The sequence below is a fragment of the Pseudopipra pipra genome, chromosome 4, assembly GCF_036250125.1.
Source record: "Pseudopipra pipra isolate bDixPip1 chromosome 4, bDixPip1.hap1, whole genome shotgun sequence".
Taxonomy (NCBI): domain Eukaryota; kingdom Metazoa; phylum Chordata; class Aves; order Passeriformes; family Pipridae; genus Pseudopipra; species Pseudopipra pipra.
This window is the reverse complement of record NC_087552.1, coordinates 22451952-22471100: the sequence shown is the minus strand read 5'-3', so window position 1 is coordinate 22471100 and position 19149 is coordinate 22451952. Positions and strand designations below refer to the sequence as shown.

Genomic DNA, 19149 nt, shown 5'->3' with positions numbered 1-19149 from the left:
TCCCCTTTCAGTAAAGACACAGACAAAAAAATTAATAACCATCTCTCAACCCGATTCTTGAACTGGTTTTGCTCCTTCTAATTTCCTGTCAAAGTGTGTAGTCAGTTTGCAAGGTGACATTTGCAAAAGCTCCTTACACATTGATTGGCTAAACTGCTGGGAAGCTGAGAGAATTCATGTAAAGAACGACCTTCATTCATTATAAAGTCAGACCTGCTGATATTGCTGCATGCCAGAAAAGTCCAACTGCTCCCCACTCATTGCTCCGAGAGGGCCACTGATGGATGCAGATCACAAGCAGGACAGCAAACAATAGGCTGGATGATCTGCAGAGTTCCTGCCAACCCTCTGGTGAAAACTCAGGTTATAGTGCTGCCTACTGAATCCTAGACAGGAAAGGAAAAAAGCAATCTTTTCTTGGAAGATATCCTGCATAGTAACAAAGAGCAACTTGGAGGGTGATAGTGGCTTCAGGTGGTAAACATGCAGATCCCTTACCTTCAGCATGCTCTCCTTGTCTTTCCATCACGATTTACCTCCCTTTCAGCCTTTTCCTTGAAAGTTACTGCACTCTTGGTTAGTTCAAACTTTCTACCACTGACACGTCTATGCCTCCATCCTTTCAAACCAAACAGCTTGGGACAGGGCCACTTGTTGAATTTGCATTTGGTAAAGAAAAAGACATTGTTCTGTATAAAAACCCCATCTAACATAGATTAATAATTTTGCTACTCTACCAACAACAGCAATTTGTGTTTTAAGTATTTCTCAGTACAAAGAAGTATGTCCGTGCTTTGGAAACAGAACAGATGCTAAACTGCTTCCATGGCTCTGGACATGTACCGTATCTCTATTTTCTTTTACTTCTTTGGCTTGGAAAAACATGTTGGCAAAAGACAAGACATACTGGTTTATTTTTGCCCATTTACTTCTTTGTAAATATTATCATAACATAGACCTCCTGAAATATATAGCAAAACATAACTCATCAAAAAGATCCCTTTGGGAGTTGTAAGTTATATATACAAAATCTTTGGCATTTCTAAATTATAGTCCCTCCTGCAGCATAAATTCCCAGCCTTTCTGAACCAAAAATGCTATCATTGAGGGATTTGTTTGATTACTTTTAAGTAAAACACAGAATTGACTGAAGTTTAACTACACACCTTGATTTAATTTAATCAGATTTAATCATAGCATAGAAATCAAACCTCATGTTTTTGTGATGAGTTTCACAAAACTGTTCATAATAGCATGTGGTTAGAAACTCAGTTGTGGTTTACAGCTCCATGTACGACTTCCTTGTCCCCAAATACCAGGGATTAGTTCAGGGGTAACTCAGGGAGCTTGCAAATCTTGATCTTCTTTTCAGAGAGCTTTGGAAGAGGAAAGGTATTTATAAGTTTTGAAATGAAACTGTGAAATTAGCTAGCAAATATCCCCAGATACCTTCTGAGTTTTAAACTGCCTTTTAGAGCAGCACCTCCCTCTATGTATTTTAGAGGGAGATTAATAGTTGACACAGGCACCTGAATTAGCTGTCTAAAATTGATAGGTGTTAATATAATAGCGACTAGTTTATTATTCCTGCAGGCAATTAAAATGTCATTAACATTTTCACTGCCCATAAGACACACAGATTTTGTTTAAGTTGTTTTTTAAAAAATATTCCTATATAATTATGGAAAAGGATATATTGTTGTGATGTTTGCATAAGGTTGAATACATAAATAAATATTCCAACACACATATGTCCACACATCATAGATCAAACCAGTAAGCTCACTCACAAACAAGCTGAAATAAACAGTACAACCTTCACAACTTCATGGATGCTTAATTAATATATAATATCCAACTGGCTATGATGTGCTAGCAAAAAAAACCCCACTTGCAACAAAAGAAAAATCCTCTTTGCTCTCTAGTTAAGTTTTGTGAAAAAGAGGCCAGTTTTAACTATCACCAAGAGAGGGCAGTGACATATCTCAAATTATTAGAAGATCCCATACAGGAGCCATATACCTCTACAGCAAATGTTATAGCAAATAATCTCTGCAGACATTTAATTTTAAATTCTGTGGAGCATTCAGCTGATGTTGTATTATTTTAATTAACATCCTCCCACCCTTGAGTAAGTATACTGTTGTGTTTGGAACTAGAAAAAATAGAAAGAGATTATGGATAAAACTACGAGTCCTTACGAAATAAGATTTTTTTGTTCTGTTTTCAAACAGATTTTTCAAAGCAAAATATTAAAAAACACCTGCCTTCTACCAGGTTCACAGCAGTGTGTAAGCTTTGTTTTCAATTTTGACTGACTTCTCCAGAATGCGAGGACTTTACCACTTAGCTCTATCCCACACTTTCTATTCTTTCAAAACCCAAAATGGCAAGTTAGAGGGCTGCTTTTGTTCCCAAATCTTAATGATCTTTTTACAGGTGAGCCGTTGTACTATGCTGTTCAGGATGATTGATTTTTTTTAGGAAGTTAGTATGTCCTTTTTTTTTGCCTAAGGTTATTTCAGAACTATTGGGTTGAGAAGCTTAAATTGTCCTACTCCAAAACCTTTCAATAAAACATGTTATAAGTCTGTTATTTTTGGTCTCCAAAGAACTGCATCATCTTCAAGTCAATGGCCTCTTGCAATTCTGAGGCTACTGCTATCCCCAAAGTTCAAAAAATATAGTTAGCAAAAAGCCAGCACCTTTCTCTTTTTCACAGCCTTTCAACGGATAGATCTAATCCAGAGGAAAATATTTTGTCTTCTACACAAAGACTTTGGGATTTATGTTTAACAGGATTTAGGAGAATCAACACTGATGACAAAACCTGTCCAGTTTGGCACATGGTTATATATGATTGTATTTGCACTTTTCAAAAGGTATGAACAGGAGACAGGAGAGAAGGAAAAAGAGGGAGAGAGAAATACACTTCCACTTGATTTTATCTATGGTCTTTGAAGGTTTAGAGCAGTGTGAAGCCCCTCTTTTAAAATTGATTTAAATAGACCAAACATTTTTATATGGGCTTTTTCTTAATTTTTAAGGCAAATGGAATGAATAAGATAACAAAAAATAGAATAATGATGAAGACAAATATTTCTTTAACAAGATATAACATTCTCTGTTTTCTTTACTAATATTTTAATTTTCTCTTGCAGAAATGATTTGCTTCAATATGCTAGAGTGTCACAACAAACTAGAAAGCAGTTTCTAATGACTAATGGACTGACTGACAATGTAGATGTTATAAAGCTGTTAGAAAAGAGCTTAGAAGGAATATATAACTGGAACCAAAACACATTTGGAGGAATTGATCTGTAATAAATGTGGGTTATGGTGTTACATACCAAACACATTAAGGAAATGGGGATGTGGTACGCTATCAGAAAAAGTTTATCAGAATTTCTTATTAAGCTTCCTATCACGTTTTTCATCACACCACATACACACCCTCACATCCCCCATTGTAAAAGCAGCATAAAAATGTTCACCACAAAGTCAGTTTGATGTGAAATTCACTCCCCTTTGGACTGAAATGCTTCAGTTTGTACTGATACTAAAAATATTTGGATTCAGCATATCAATCCTTATTTAATGCAATCTGTTGATGTCCTACAGTCACAAAGCACATAAAGATTATATTCTCCTGTGGGAAGATATCCATCACTTAGTTTGTCTTATCACATTTGCTTTCCTGCAGACACAAAAGTGGCAAAGTTAAAAGCAAGCAGGGTGTAAGGTCTTCAGTAGTAAGGTTAGTAACAAGAGAGGACAATAACTTTCACACGCTGTTTAGTGTGCAATAAGACCCAAGGCCAAACAGAGAAATCAATTCAAGTATCCAGAATCAAGCATATCAAGATACTCATTATAACTTTACTGTAGACCAAACTTACTGTGAATTATTCCAGTCCTTTAAACGTATTAATTTGTGAACAAATTAATTTGTGAACAAATAGGTTACAAAAGATTGTGGAAGTACAATTTACCTTAGTCTATACTGACCAAAAGGCTATACTTCAAAATCTTTCTGCTAGCGACCAGATGCATTGACAATCCAAGTACTGTAGATTGAGCTTTGGATAAAATATTTCTATATATTATTACCATCACAGAACAGAGAGTCCACCTTATCAGTTCCTTGGTAACAGACTGCTACAGAAACAACATAAAATTCCATTCATGTGCCACTTTGTTTTCCAGATTGTAGTCCCATTCTGGAATAAACTTTGTGGAATTACACCCATCAACCCCCAACACTACCTAAAATCCACTGCGTCAACAAAACTCCTCTGACAATGAACTGGAACTACTCTCTAATGCAAAGCTTGGACTATCCCTCCTGTTGCTTCTTCTGAGCAGATTTTCTGGTGTGCAAATGAACTTTTCCTACATTTTATGCCATTGCCTACATCCCTGCAGCAAAGCATAGACATTCTCAGGTGTTATCTTTTGCTAATGAAACTTGACTTGTGACGCACTTTGCAAGCAAAGCAGGCTCCAGTGTCAGAAGCAGAACTTGCCATCTGTGGGGACAAAAATGAATGAAGCAGCAAGAAACATACCCACACCAGAAGGCCTGGATGGCTGGTCCAGGGATTGCAAGACAAGATAGAAAAAAAAGAGTTTATAATGTTGTTTAACCACTGTGGCATGAGTGGGACTGATACTCCCTTTAAGTAGTTAATAGATATTTTTTAAAGATGACATTAATTGACACTGTTTCAGTGGGTGGTAAGTGTGGTTTAATCATGGATATTTAAGTAGATCTTAATTAAAAGACTTATTTTCTTACTTTATGTTTATGTTAAATATTTGTCTCAAGTAATATAATATACAGCTTAAAATAACCTGACTAATGAGATCTTAGACACACACGTTCAATGGGGAAATCACACATTTTATCAGTAGTTAATAAATGTAGAGAGCTAAGAGTACCTGAGTACTAATTCAGAATACTAATGTTTAGAATACTAAAACATTTTAGAGCCAAACTGATACAAAACATCAACATCAAGGCTTTAATAAAACATATTATTTTTAAAAGCAATCATTTTATAATTCAGAATCAGTACAGGTGTATAGAAACTTCATACTGCATTAAAATATTCATAAAAAACACTTATGGCTCATTATTAAGGCACTCCATTAGAAGGCATACTTTAAATCAGACTTTTATGAGCTACAAATGCATTATTTATTACAAAAATGCCTTTAAAACAAACAAATAAACCCTCCCCCTAAAATAAAATCCAGCATTTCAGACTAATAAATTCAGAAGCAGGCTGGCTGAGCATGGATCAGGAAAATGCAGGAAAGATGAGACTAGATCTAAACTTCAGCAGGCACCACAAGGAAGCAAAGACAAGACAGAAGAACTACAAAGAGGCAAAGGAGCAGGTAAATGAATTGGAAGCACACAGAGCTGCTAAAGGTAATACACATGAAGGGTAGCATGACTAGCACAGGTGGGCAGGTGTGGCAGTAATAGGAAGAGAGGATTCTGGCAACATCTGCAATGACATTGTGATCATTGTGAAACAGTGAAGGGCCCAGACACAACAACCTGTATTTCCTCTTTCAGCCATGCCTTGGCTCCTAATCCCTGGGATTTTTCTTTGGCTTCTTTATCCACCTCTCCTAGGCAAAAATGTCAGATAAGTCCATGAAAAAAACAAGGGACTTTATTTCCAGTGGTTTAAGTGAGACTCCATTTCTTGTACCACGCATTTTACTCTCAAATTATGTTTCTGCTGTCTGCAGATATGTTAAAGTTTAATTTTAAATTGTAATGTTATCAGTTTCAATGTATTTTTAAACTCAAGTATATCACTTTTAATATATTATGCTACATTTTTCTAAGCCAAATAAAAAATTATTTACATACATGACCAAAATTATTTGAAGTCAAATTTCAACAGAAGATCATCTGCAATTTATCCCATGCTATCATTCTCTGTTTGCACAAGACAAATATTCTATCCACTACTATACTTCAGGAAGAAATGGCTGTAATATTTTCCATAGGTTTTGAGAAATTGAGAGAAGTAATGTTGGAAGTAATGATGACATTATTTTAAAACTGACATTTGCCACAGGTGCCAGACATACCTTGCCAAATTCCTTAAAACATGTTTTCCCCCATTTACTTCTAACCAAAGGAGTTTCACAAACCTTGTTAGTGCTTACAATTTCTTCATAAGCTTATTTTTTTTTAAGACAGATCTATCAAATGAAATTAATTCTGTCTATCAAAATGAAAATGTAAAGTATTTGAGACTTCATACATTTCACTTTTTCTATTACTCCTTCTGTGCATTTTTAAGCAGGAATAAACCATGACAGGAATATTTATTATTAAATTCTGTTGTAGCTTACCCTTTGATTAAGGCATTATATCATAATTTAGAACAGGCAAAATCTGAGCACTGTAATTTTAAGGCTGAATCATAAAAACCTTTCAACACTGAGAAAGAATTAAAAATATTGTGAAGTCATTGAAAGCTTCACCATCCTGATCTTTAGTATTTGTAAAGAACTCAAAAGGTACAAAGAGGTGTCCCCAACCAAATACACAGGGGTAACTTTTTATCTCTGGAACTCACTTTTAGTATTCTTTTAATTGCAGGGTACAGCTATAACCCCTTTATGGAAAACACATCTCAGCATTGCCATAAATGCAATATTGAGACAAAATGACACAGCGGTTCTACTCCTGATGTTCTTTTGGTAGATAAGAAAATTTAGCTGAAAACTTTTACTTTACAAATGACAACTTCTGCATAGTAAACTCTGCCACATTTTGAAATACATGATCTATTTAGTAGGAAACTACAGTACGTTAAGAACACAATACAACATCCAATTTGAAACCAAACAGATGCTTCTCTTTGTGTTCTGTAGCATCGCTATTTGTTTCTTATCAGTCTTAACAACAGCACAACAAATAAAGATTTACTGTACTTTCAACTGTGTTGTGCAAACAACAGTGGAATGGAATTTTCACAGTTCAACACATCATTTCTCCCCTTTCTCTTTAGCTAACCATTGTACCCACATGCATCTTGTGCTCCAACCAAAGCATCCACTCAAGCTGCTCTTCCTGGTGGTCACCACTCCTCTCATCAGGCGAGGGCTGATCCTTGACTCTTTGCTAACATAACCTTTTCTGACACTTGTTTATAGATGCCTACATCCTTCTGATGGATTTGGGAGCCTTTAGCAGCTTCGTGGATGTTTTCACATTTGTGTCTACTGTAAATCCACTCTCACAGCTCTGGAGGCTGAGGGTAGTAGATATTGCATATCTATCTATCTATCTATCTATCTAGATAGATAGATAACAGGTGCTCAGTGGAAATCTACAATCACAGTTTCCCAATTAGCTTATGACTTGCCTAGTTCCTCTAGATACCACAGTCTGCGAAGGGAGGACTAAAGAGATTAAATGTGTTTGGGTTCTCCCTCTTTTAGTAGAAAATTACACTGAATATTTTACAGCCACAGAGGCAAAGGTCACTGGGTTTACCACGGCTGCTTACCCCAGTGCAGGAAAATAGTGCCTACTACTGTCAACGAAGTATCATTCAGCATCATGCTCAATGAAATATAGTCTTTCCACAAGACAAATAAACAAACAAAAACCAACCAAAAAACCACCAAATCCCCCAAAAACCCACCAAATGCACAAAAAACCACATTCCCTCAAAAAAAAACCAAAAACAAACCAAACCCAAACAAAACACCAAACACTTAAACATAAAACCAAACGAACATTTGTCTCTGGAGCAGGTCCAGAGAAGAGCAATGAGGCTGGCGAAGGGACTCGAGCACAAGTCCTGTGAGGAGAGGCTGAGGGAGCTGGGGCTGTTTAGCCTGGAGAAGAGGAGGCTCAGGGGAGACCTCATCACTCTCTACAACTCCCTGAAAGGAGGTTGTAGCCAGTTGGGCATCGGTCTCTTCTTCCAGGCAACCAGCAGTAGGACAACAGGGCATGGTCTTAAGCTGTGCCAGGGGAGGTTTAGGTTGAATATTAGGAAAAACTTTTTTACAGAGACACTGGAATGGACTGCCCAGGGAGATGGTGAATTCACTGTCCCTGGAGGTTTTTAAGATGAGATTGGATGTGGCATTTAGTGCCATGGTCTAGTAACGACAATGGTGCTGGATCAAGGGGTTGGACTTGATGATGTCGGAGGTCTTTTCCAACCTGGTTGATTCTATGATACTCAGGAATATTCTGTGTCTAAAAAGAAACACTTTCATATTTTTCTGCTAATAGGCTAACTTGGAACAGAGAGATCTTACTGCTAAAGAAGGTAGTTCTGCCTACTTTAAAACTTGTATCAGCAAAGTTTAATTAATACGACTGTTCTAGGCCTTTCAGATGTACCACAGGGGCTCATCCAACATTTATCAGCCTACAAAACCACACAACCTTCAAGGAGAAGCCCTTCACAAAATGTGCAAACTAGAAACAATTTATTGAAAGGTTGGACCAGATCATCTTTGAAGCCCAACCTGGGCTGTTGTATAATTCTATGATTTATTATAGTGGGGAGACATGGTTCGCAGGACATAACAGGCCATATAATTGTGTCAGTATTGGTTTGTGGTTCTGGAAGAAAAAGGCAATTTATCAAATCTTGTGAAATGGCTCAGGTTGCCAAGAAGGCAAACATCATCCTGGCCTGTATTAGCAATATTAGGACCAGCAGAACCAGAGCAGTGATCAACCCCCCTGTACTCAGCATGGTGAGGCTGCACCTTGAATCCTGGGTTCAGTCTTGGCCTCTCACTACAAGAAAGACATTGAGGTGCAGGAGCATGACCAGAGACAGGCAACAAAGCTGGTGAAAGGTCTGGAGCACAAGTCTTATGAGGAGCTGAGGGGAAAAGGAGGCTCAGGGGTGCCTTGTCACTCTCTACAACGTCTGGAAGGAGGCTGTAGCAAGGTGGGGGTTTCTTCACTGAAAGGGTGGTCAAGAAATGGGACAGGCTGCCCAGGGATAGTGGAGTCACCATCTCTGGATGCAGTCAAAAAGTGTCTATATGTGCTGCTTAGAGACATGGAATAGTGGTGGGCTTGGCGTTGGATTTTATGACCTTAAAGGTCTTTTCCAACTTAAATGATCCTATGATTTTAAATTTGTGTAGATCTACTTCCATATGTTAGGGACTAAGATCTGCAATATAAACCTTAGATAGGTATTAGCCCTCCCATGGCTGTGCATTGAGCCCTTAATTCTGAGAACTGAATTCACCACCATCAAAAGCTAAAACTAAATGACCCATTTCGTACCACCATCTCTTCATGCTTCCTGTGTAAAGAAGCAGTTCAAGTTTTTACCATTCATCTCTCCTGTCTACATGGTTTTCTAATTACTAAGAATTTTTGACTAGAACACCCAATCTGCATCCAAATTTGGATGGAAATATTTAATTTCCTGAAGATGTAGTTATTATCTCCCTCTTCACATGATTAATTACCAACATACTCCCCTTCTTTTGGATTAATGGAGGGTTAAACACATTTATTACTTAGTCCTACTTCTGGAAAATGTATGTTTGTTCCAGTTAGAAGTAGTTGTGAAATGAAGCAATTTTCATCAGATGATAGACTTGATTGAAAACAAGCCAGCTATAAAGAGCAAAAGACAAGCATTGAAAACTTTAATTCTGAAAGGTACCTATAATTCATTGATACTGTCCACCTTAAAACAAGTAATTCCAGGATGAGCAAAGTGTTTTATCCTATTAATTTCAAGGATGATGAACCACATTCTTGAAGCAGCACCCACTGAGTACTTTTTTAAAGGTGAAGAGAAGTCCCTAATGGGATTTCCAAAATCGCATAGAAGCATTACTGCCTGAGAGGTCAATGAAGCATTAAGTCCATTCTTAAATCATACACAGCTCCTTCTGACATTATTCAAAATGTCAGTTTTGAGGCACTTCAAAGTTCCCAGGCACTTCAGATCTCTGAAGTGAGTTACAAAGCTAATTTTCTCAGCTGAAGCACTTCAGGATAAAAATTCACAACTTGCCATCCAGTTCTGCAGATCCATGTTCACCAGAAGGCTTTCATAGCTACTCAAGCAGAAGAAAAAGCCATATAACCATAGTAAAGGTATTTCAAAATCAGTCCAACCAATCATACTGAAAACTGCAAAGGGTTTTGCTGATATAAAGTTTGGAAAAACAAAAATGATCTAATCCCTTAGTCTGGTTGACCTGAGCCAACTACAAACAGCCGAGAGGAAGAGAACAACCCAAAAATGAAGGAAAAACATTTAATGGACACAAATCAAGTTTCACATGCTACATAAACATGACCAACATGCAAATCCAAATTTTCTTTCCCAATGTAGATATTAAAAAAGCCATGCTATTTCTGTTATTCAAAATTTTTCAGAAAATCTCTGCTATAAAAAAGAAAGGAATTAAGTTCTCTATCTTTCTTTGCTCTTATGCCCATTTTGAAGAACAGAATAATGACACAGGAGCCTCTGCGGTTAGGCAGTTGCCTGGCAGCATCAACAGAAAATAGGAATTGATGATATCATTCCCAGCTTATTTTTTTTTAATTATTATTAATTTTTGACTGATCTTTCTTAAGTTTCCATTGTCATAACAAGACACTAAAGGAAATTAAAAACATAGGCTTGAAAGTGGAAAATATTTCTCCTGTTCTTTGCTGTCAAGAAAACTATATTTTCTACAGGAGATGGGTAAAATGTAACCTCTTTTCCCAATGAACCAAAATTAATAAAAAACATGAAACTACATAATTTAAAAAGATTTGTCTCTCTCTGATGAAAGCAATCAGTCAAAATTGGCAGTTCCCAATGCACTGAAAACATTTTTCAGTAAGAACATTCTTATCAGTTTTGACAGGAATGGATATTTTGAGCAAAAGGGAGATGTGCTCATCCCTGATAAAACTGTGAAGAGAAATACTACAGAGCATCAAGGTCCCAAGGGGAATTTCTGTTTGACATCAATTCTTCTCCTCAGGGTTCCCTTTCTCCTCTTCTGCCACCCTGCATTTTCCCTTTGTCCCCACACTGTTCCCAATGCAGGAGCAAGCCCCTCTTCACTCCAGAGTGCTCAGAGGCTTGAAAGATTTTTTTGGGTTGAAATCCCTCCCCTAGCCCTGCAAATGTCACTGCTAAGAGCCATCCAACCTGTGTGCTGGGAACTGGATAAACCTGTATTTGAGTTGAATTCTAACAAAGACACTTAACCTTATTATTCTATACTGGGAAATCTGGACACCCACTTGTCTTACATCCTAAAATAATTCTAGTTTTTACAAGAGGTACTGCTATGCTCAAATGCCTGATCCACTGGAGCTCAGCAGACATGTCTGACTGTGCTGCTAACAAGACATAGGTGGGATAATACGTCTCTATTGCACTATGCTTGCCTTGGCTTTGTGGGCATTAGTCTGAAGTTTGAGTTCTGTGTCATTTTGCTCATACACCTGTATCCTGTGTCTCCTGTATTCCTGCTGGATATCCTGCTCCACAGGTGAAGAATTCAAGGGGAACGGATTGCTCATAATGTTGACTGTAGTCGCAACTGCTCTGCTATGCATTTATCAGTGATCACTAGAAGGAGGACTTTAACCCTGGTCTTTCACATTCCTGGGGCAGCATCCACCAAATTCATCTCTGGCTTCTTTGCACTTATGAACAAACTCATTCAGACAAAGAGCCCAGGGTCAGGGCAGGTAGCCGGACAGCCCAGCACCAGGACTTAGATTTCACTCCCCCTCCATCTGAATCAGAGAGTCCAAAACCTGATAAATTCTCCAGATGTTGGAGAATTTACACTATTGATTACTTTGAGTCAGTCTGCCTTTCTTTCCACAGCCTCAGATTTTAAAAGAAAATGCTCCATTCAAAAGCAGAGAGGGCATTTCTTCAAGACTTTTAAATTTTTTAAAATTCAGGAATACAATTATGGAGGGAGACTTTTTCCATTTTCCATTAGACTTGAACACGTATTTAGTTTGACTTTTAAGCTAAACAGAAGTACATTTTAAGTAAAGCACAGTTCTCTATTAACACTAGTTTTATTGTGATAACATGCAAATCCTCAACACTTTGCAGCCAAATTAAATTTCACTGAAATTTAACAAAAGATTTACAGAAGCTACCAGAAAGTAAAGAATCAGTCCCTGTATCTTAATCTATTGCATAGCACTAAATGAAGGAAGGAAATGGTACTCTTCAGCAGGCTTACAGCACAGTTTAAGCACTGTGCTCAACTGGAACAGCAGGTCTCAGTTCACCAAGGTATTTAATTGCCTCTTCATCTTTAGTACTAAGCAGTTTACTTCATTTCTAGCGGGCTGATTATGTATTTAAAGTTGGTTTAGAAAGAGTAGCATGGTAGCACTGTGCCAGGTCCATCTTTTCCATCAACACTAGAGGCAAGGCAGTCAGACACAGCAACATTTATTTTCAACTCACTAGAAAATACACCATCAATAATGTCTCTGTAAATTGCAAGGATATCTTTCAGTCACATCATAAATTACATGTCAGCCTTTAGAAACAACTACACAGATCACAGCTTAAAGTACCTGGTGCTGATACATATACATCTTTAAAATCACATTACACAGCTCTACCTTTGATCGTGATCACAAAGGGAACGGGTGAACCCATCATTTACCTCAAGTAGCTGACTGAGAAGCTAACAAAGAAGGAAATACTTTATGTGCTCGTGGTTATTAAATGGTGTTAGTAAGTGTCAGAAGAGCTGTATAACTTTCTCTTTTTACCTAATGAAACAAAAGGGAAATAAAGGATGCAAAAAATAAGTTTAAATTTTATAAGAAGAGACAGCAACTTCCGGAAGATCAAAATATATGCTTGGAACATATGTTGTTCCCTGATGCAAATGTAAGAAAAAAATTATATAGTGTATTACAAAGACACGCCAGTACTGTGATCAACAAGTGCTCTCAGATGAAGTGGAAGTAGCAATTATTTTACCAGAATGACAGCAAAAAGTGCAAAACAGCTTTCCCAACTCTGAACAAATAGAACAACTATGGAATGTTGCATATAACCCTTAATAATCTGTGAAATAAAAACCTGTATGCACTGACTCCACAGGGAAAGTCCTGCCATTTGCACTGGCAGAAGTAGAGGAACAATGCATCTGTGAGGCATTAAGGCCAGAGGCCTTCAACCCTGTTCACATGAAATGCTTTCTGCTACAGATGTGCCTTGGATTAAAATAGAAAACATTTCCTCCTAAAGACAATCAAATCAAAATGAGTTAGGACAACCATATAATCCTAATGGAAAAATGCAGGGGGCTCAAAGTGTCCGGGGTTACTCAGGTGCCCCACTCAGGCTACCTGTTTTTCTGCATGCTCACGGCTCTGTCCTTACCCCAAGACATCACTAGGTGCCTGGAATGCAAAGACAGCCTTGGCATGAACATCCTGGTGCAAAGAGCAATTGATGTGAGAGCCTGGTATGGTATCTTACTCCTCCACTGGGAGGAAACAACCTAAAACATCTTCAGAAGAGAAGAGAAACGTACAGGAGGTGGGTGTATGCTAATAGGGATATGGAGGCAGAGCAAAACGCACCACATCCTCAAACGTCCACAGGTCGTAGTAAAACAAGTGTGGGAGTGGGAATAAAGTCCTCTAAACTTCAAAAGGTTTAGCACAGAGCCTTTGAGGATGAACCCATCCTGAATTACAAGGAGCACTGGAAGTAACATGAGAACCACTTTATTTCTGCAGTGCTGTTTTCTACACCACTAAGATATAAGACAGTACTCTGAGCTATCAACTCCCTTTTGTTCACTTGTTTGTTGCATGGTTATTCACAGGAATGGCAGCTTTTATTTCAACAGTATAGATAAAAGTATTGCACTGAAATTTAAATGTCAAAGAATACATACTCAAATGTCAAGTACCAACAGACAAATGCCAACACAGAAATGTCAGAAATACACCCGTGTCTCCCACTGAATATAACTACATCTGCACAAATGCAAGTCACAGTATGATGTGTAAAAGCAAGAGTTTTTATTCAGTTCCTTAGGGACTGTAATACCACTGGTGTCAATAAAATCAGTATCTGGCAGCAATCTGAATGTATTACTCCAAGAACCCGACTCTGGCAACAAGTATAGACTACACGATCTATGGTCTGCAAGGTGATGGATAACATTTACAGTCATAATGGTGCAAAATTTCTATTTCAGGCAAATCCCACTCCTGAATTTGCTAACTCAATGCTAGATGACGGAGCCCTACACAATGAACTCTCACATGAATTCTCCCACTGCTTTCCAGGTATGACCTCAGCCCATGAAAGTTGAAGGAAGGGACTTAAAGACATTTTCTTCTAGATACATGGCTTAATTTGTCCAAATAAAGTAAACATAAACATGAATTCTTGGTGTATCCTAAACTATTTGCTTTTTTGAATCCTAGGAATATTCTGCACTTATTAATATAAGTGCAGAAGTATAAATGACTCCAGAACACAAGGAGAACTGACTTCAAGCAGGATTTGAACTCTTGAGAAACTTGAGTGCAAAGCTCTATTCTCTTTGACTAACTTCAAATCTACTTCCTTACAAAGACAGTGAATGTCTCTTTGTCCTGGAACTAACATAAAGAGTAAATAAGAAAGGTTCAAAAAGCCTGTTCCTACTATCCCATTGTCTTGCACAACTTATGTGTGCCCATGGTCATTAACATCTTTTCTAAAAGTAAACTGTATCATAGCTTAAATTAGTACCGCAATTCTAAATTCTACCATCAGAAAAGAGCTAGAAAAGCTAGGAAGTATTCTTGTGCGTCTATATTTCCAACACCTTTCTGTGAGTCTCTCTTTCTCTTCTATATTTTTGGGACTGGAAGAACATAATTTAGTGCTTCACTCAGGCATTCACCCAGACAGGCCTAAAGTCAAAAAAATCCCAGCCAAAGTCAACCCATAAGTAGCTGCTCAATGCATAGCATGGAAAGTAAATCAAGTCAAAATATGTTGAAACAAGCAGAACTTACAGGTAAGGGAATAAGGACTTATCCAACATTCTGGTCTCCTAAAGACTTTGTGCAGTACCTCCAAATATCAACAAGATCCAGTTCTGTTTAATTTCTAAGCATCTGTCAGGGTCTCTACTCAAGGTGACATAATTATAGGCACATGTGTACATTAGGGTATTGACAAGAGATAAAACAGCAGGAACAGAATAACAATTCCAATGAATAGCGGAGAAGAAATTTCAGTTTCAAGATGCTTTAGACTTCTTAGTTATCTCTTCCTTCTTTCACAGCACTTATCTGTTACTCCAGAAGCTATGCAGATAAATGAAGTACTTCATCATATAGTGACACTGACACACAGAATCAGTTTACAAATATTAAGAAAACTCTGCCATTTGCTTTCAGACAATCACTTCGGGTTCCTCACATATAAAACCCAGTATGATCTGATACACTTGGTATTTTTCAGGAAATCTGTCCTCAAAGGGAAGTTGTTCTTGGAAAATCCTATTAGTCTCTTATTTGCCTATAAAGTACCACATGATTTTTGCCATATCAGATGAGCAGTTGTTTAAAGTTAAGGATATGCATTGCAAACAGAGACTGGTTCCCATAATTTCTTACGCAGGACTTAAATTTAGTTATAGATTGGCAAAACTTAAATACCAAGAAAGAGTAATTTTGCTGGAGATGTATGCCATTCCCGGTAATAATTTAAGTCCAAGCATTTGGACTGTGTCTGGCAGGTGAATACACCATGTACTTATATACTGAAGAGACCACACAAATTTTATCTATGCTGCAACAGATTTTCTCTTTCCATATCCATGAATTTCATTCATCTAACAGGTACAGGAACCCACTTTGACCAGAAGTATCAGAGACCAATCTGGGTGCTCTAAACACAGTTCAATGTAAAATTCACTATTTTGGATATGGGTTGCAAGGGTTACAAAACAACAGCTTTCATGGGTCTTTTGGGACATTCAACCAGCAGCTTAACACATTACAAATGACATCTTGATCAACACAACCTACTCCAAGGTGCTTTTAAATAATAAAATAGACAGGTATCTCAAAGTTCAAGGCTTTTCTGCAGTTTCCCACTCCTTTAATGATACACAACATCATGTTATCTGCCACCAAATGCTTTTCTATTAACATGGAACACAAGAGAGGTTTTTAAAAAATCAGTGAAAATAATCTCTTGTTTGAATATATGTAACCTCACCTTGCGGATTCCTCTGCCAAGATCTTCTCCATAATTTGTCCCCAAAATTTCAAAATGCACATTGGGATTCCCCCCATTTTCGGCAAATTCCAGTTCTCCAGTCAAGCCATTCACTCCACCCTATTGGAAAAAAAGGAAAATGGAATGAAAACTCATGAGTGGGTAATTATAATAATCTTTTGTTTCTTGAGGGGATTTATGCACTAACTATGCAGAATAACTATGCAGAACTACCAGAACTAGGATAGTTTTCCAAAGACTATGTTTCCCTAAAAATTTCAAAGTTTAAATTGTTCCTGTATCATATAAGTTCTTTACAGAAGAATTAAACTCAGCAACATTAACCAGATGCCATACAAGCAGTAGTCTTACTCTTAGAATATCTGCACTCCAATTTTTGTTCTTTGACCCATCAGCATATATGTATTGACACTCTAGCCTCCAAAAATAAAAAACCATAAAATTTTGCAACTAATTCTAGTGAAAGCAAAGCTAGACACAGATATATAAAAGAAATTGCACCAAAAAAATTAAAATTGTTGATTTTTGCTTTATTCCCCCAAATAAAGGACTACCACATAAAGTCAGGATGAGTTTTAGATATATTTACATGCTTTTTGAGTTCATCATATGAGATTTGCACAAATGACGAAGGGCTTGTCTAGGTGAATGTAGTGATTTTTCTGTTTTCCTCCACAACTCTTCTCTACTACTGAGAATACATGATATGGGCAACAATGCAGCATATTTTCAAGCTTGCTTTAATTTTTTCACATTTTAGCTGGAAGGGGTTAAAACAGTACAGATGAAGCAGTGAATATTTCCTACAAAGAATTAGAGTTGAAAGGGCTATACACACCACAGCCATACTCAAAATATATTCCAGAGTTAATTCAACATGACATACATTTCATCTTTGTATAAGAACTCTGATGACCTGAACTGTAAAATCAACAGAACCACGTGAAATGCCTGTAATGAAAACCTTTACCCATAAAAAATTTCTTCAGTTTACAGATTCAGGGAAAATTAGATGTTTAACCCTCTCCTTCAAAAACTGTGAACAATATTTTAAGTATGTACAAAAAAAATATCTGCCTCCGGTGTAAAAGCATATGAAATTTATAGCTTTTCCTCCAAAACATAAGGCAAGAATTTTGCAGTTGTGATTGGTGTTTCGCCTAAGAGCTTTATTATTTAAACTGGAAAACTTGTAATATAAGGTACCTAGCTAAGATCATGAGCTTTGCTGAAACATGATTTTAAAAGCTCTATTCTTGTATCTTCAGTTTGGAAAAAATCCAGGAAGGAATACAAAATTTGCATCTCCATTGCAGATTGCTATGAACTAATAAAATGTTGTCATCCTTTTATAAAACATTACTATGATTATAACAAACATAATGAAATTGATCACTGAGATAATACTTTTAAAATTTACTAGAGACTACTAGTGACTCGTATTAACAGGAAACAACACAGAAATATTTCATGAAATGCCATTTACCGTTAAAACCAAGACAATACTTTATGTATGTAAATTTTTCATCCTTTTTAAAAAATATTTTCTATAATATTGACTTTTTTATTACATACGAGAACAAAATAATTTTAAAAGAAAGGAAAAAACACCCCAAAATCCTAAGTAAGAGTACATGTGCACAGTCTTTTGCAGGAAGACTCCAGGTCATTTCACGATTGGTGAGAACAAACCAGGCAAATTTGACACACATTGCTGTGGTTAGCATGACACTCAGGTTATTTATTATCTTGAGTAAAATCCTGTAATAACCACACCTTCATGGCTTTTAGATTGGGTTAGCACACCTCTGTCTGGTTCAGAGTAAAGAAACAGTGAGCTTTTGTTTACCTGCAAAATCACTTGAACCTATGCTTTGGTAAATAACTGCTTTTCACATATATAAACATTTCCCACTAACTTAAATTTGACTTCATCCTACTCATGAACCAGAAAGCAAAAGATGTTCCACATAACTTTTGCTCATATGGTCTTATCTGGCTTTTTGATTAATTAAAGTAGAATTTCATGTGACGTCAAAATGCCTGCAAAGCAGTACAGACCTGCAAGACTTAGGATGCCCAGCTAATTGCTCAAAGCCTTGATCTGGCCAACTTGCCCTCTTTGACACCATATATACACCTGTTCCCAGTCCTGCACCACTCTGACTCCTTAGCAGACACTGATTTTGTTATATTATACTTAATATTTCCTGCATTACTTCCTATTTTCCCCCACAACTTGTGGGTCTTAGGTAGGTAAGGTATGAAAGTTAATTAAACTCTTATAGACCACCATGATTTCAAGTGAGCCAAAAGCAGGACCTGGAAAAAGGAAGGGAAAACTCCGGAACGAAATGATAGAAGAAAGGAAATGTGCACAAAAAAATTTACAATGTCTTAACATAGATGCTTTGTAAAGTGGAAAATATAGAAAACAGAAATATAAAATATTGGATTTTCAATCTAAAAAATGAAAGTGATTTTATTTTCAAGATTGAGAGTGGTCTCAATAATTTAAGGAACATGAAGATAGAATGTAAATGATTTTTTGAGACTTGAGACAGCACTTTAAAATTTTTGTCAACTTTTTTATTATATTCTATAACCTTTGTCCTTATTTGAGCAAATATGATGAAAAAATAATTTAAAGAAGCATTTCACCTCAGTTATATTTGAAGTCATCAAATCCATTTCTTAAGAAAACAGGCTTTTTTGGAAATATATGTCCTCTTACATATAGTAGAGGCTAACAGACTTATCTAACATATTTTGGAATTTAATCTTTATCCAAAAATATTGTATAAGTTTATTTACCTATATTTGTAAATGGCTGCAACTGTTGGGGCAAGATACAAACTGT

General features: G+C 36.8%; 1 protein-coding gene across 4 annotated transcripts in view; it reads right to left on the bottom strand.

Moving 5' to 3' along the window:
* The window catches only part of GRID2 (glutamate ionotropic receptor delta type subunit 2), a 695953-nt gene that overhangs the window by 184663 nt on the left and 492141 nt on the right, over positions 1–19149 (bottom strand). For all 4 annotated transcript variants that reach the window (XR_010430019.1, XR_010430018.1, XM_064651918.1 and 1 more), the window contains exon 8: positions 16269–16388. Coding sequence is in view for 2 of the 4 variants with exons in the window: in XM_064651918.1 (XP_064507988.1) it covers positions 16269–16388 (120 nt within the window). In the remaining 2 variants the exon portion in view is untranslated. The remainder of the gene's footprint in view (positions 1–16268; positions 16389–19149) is intronic.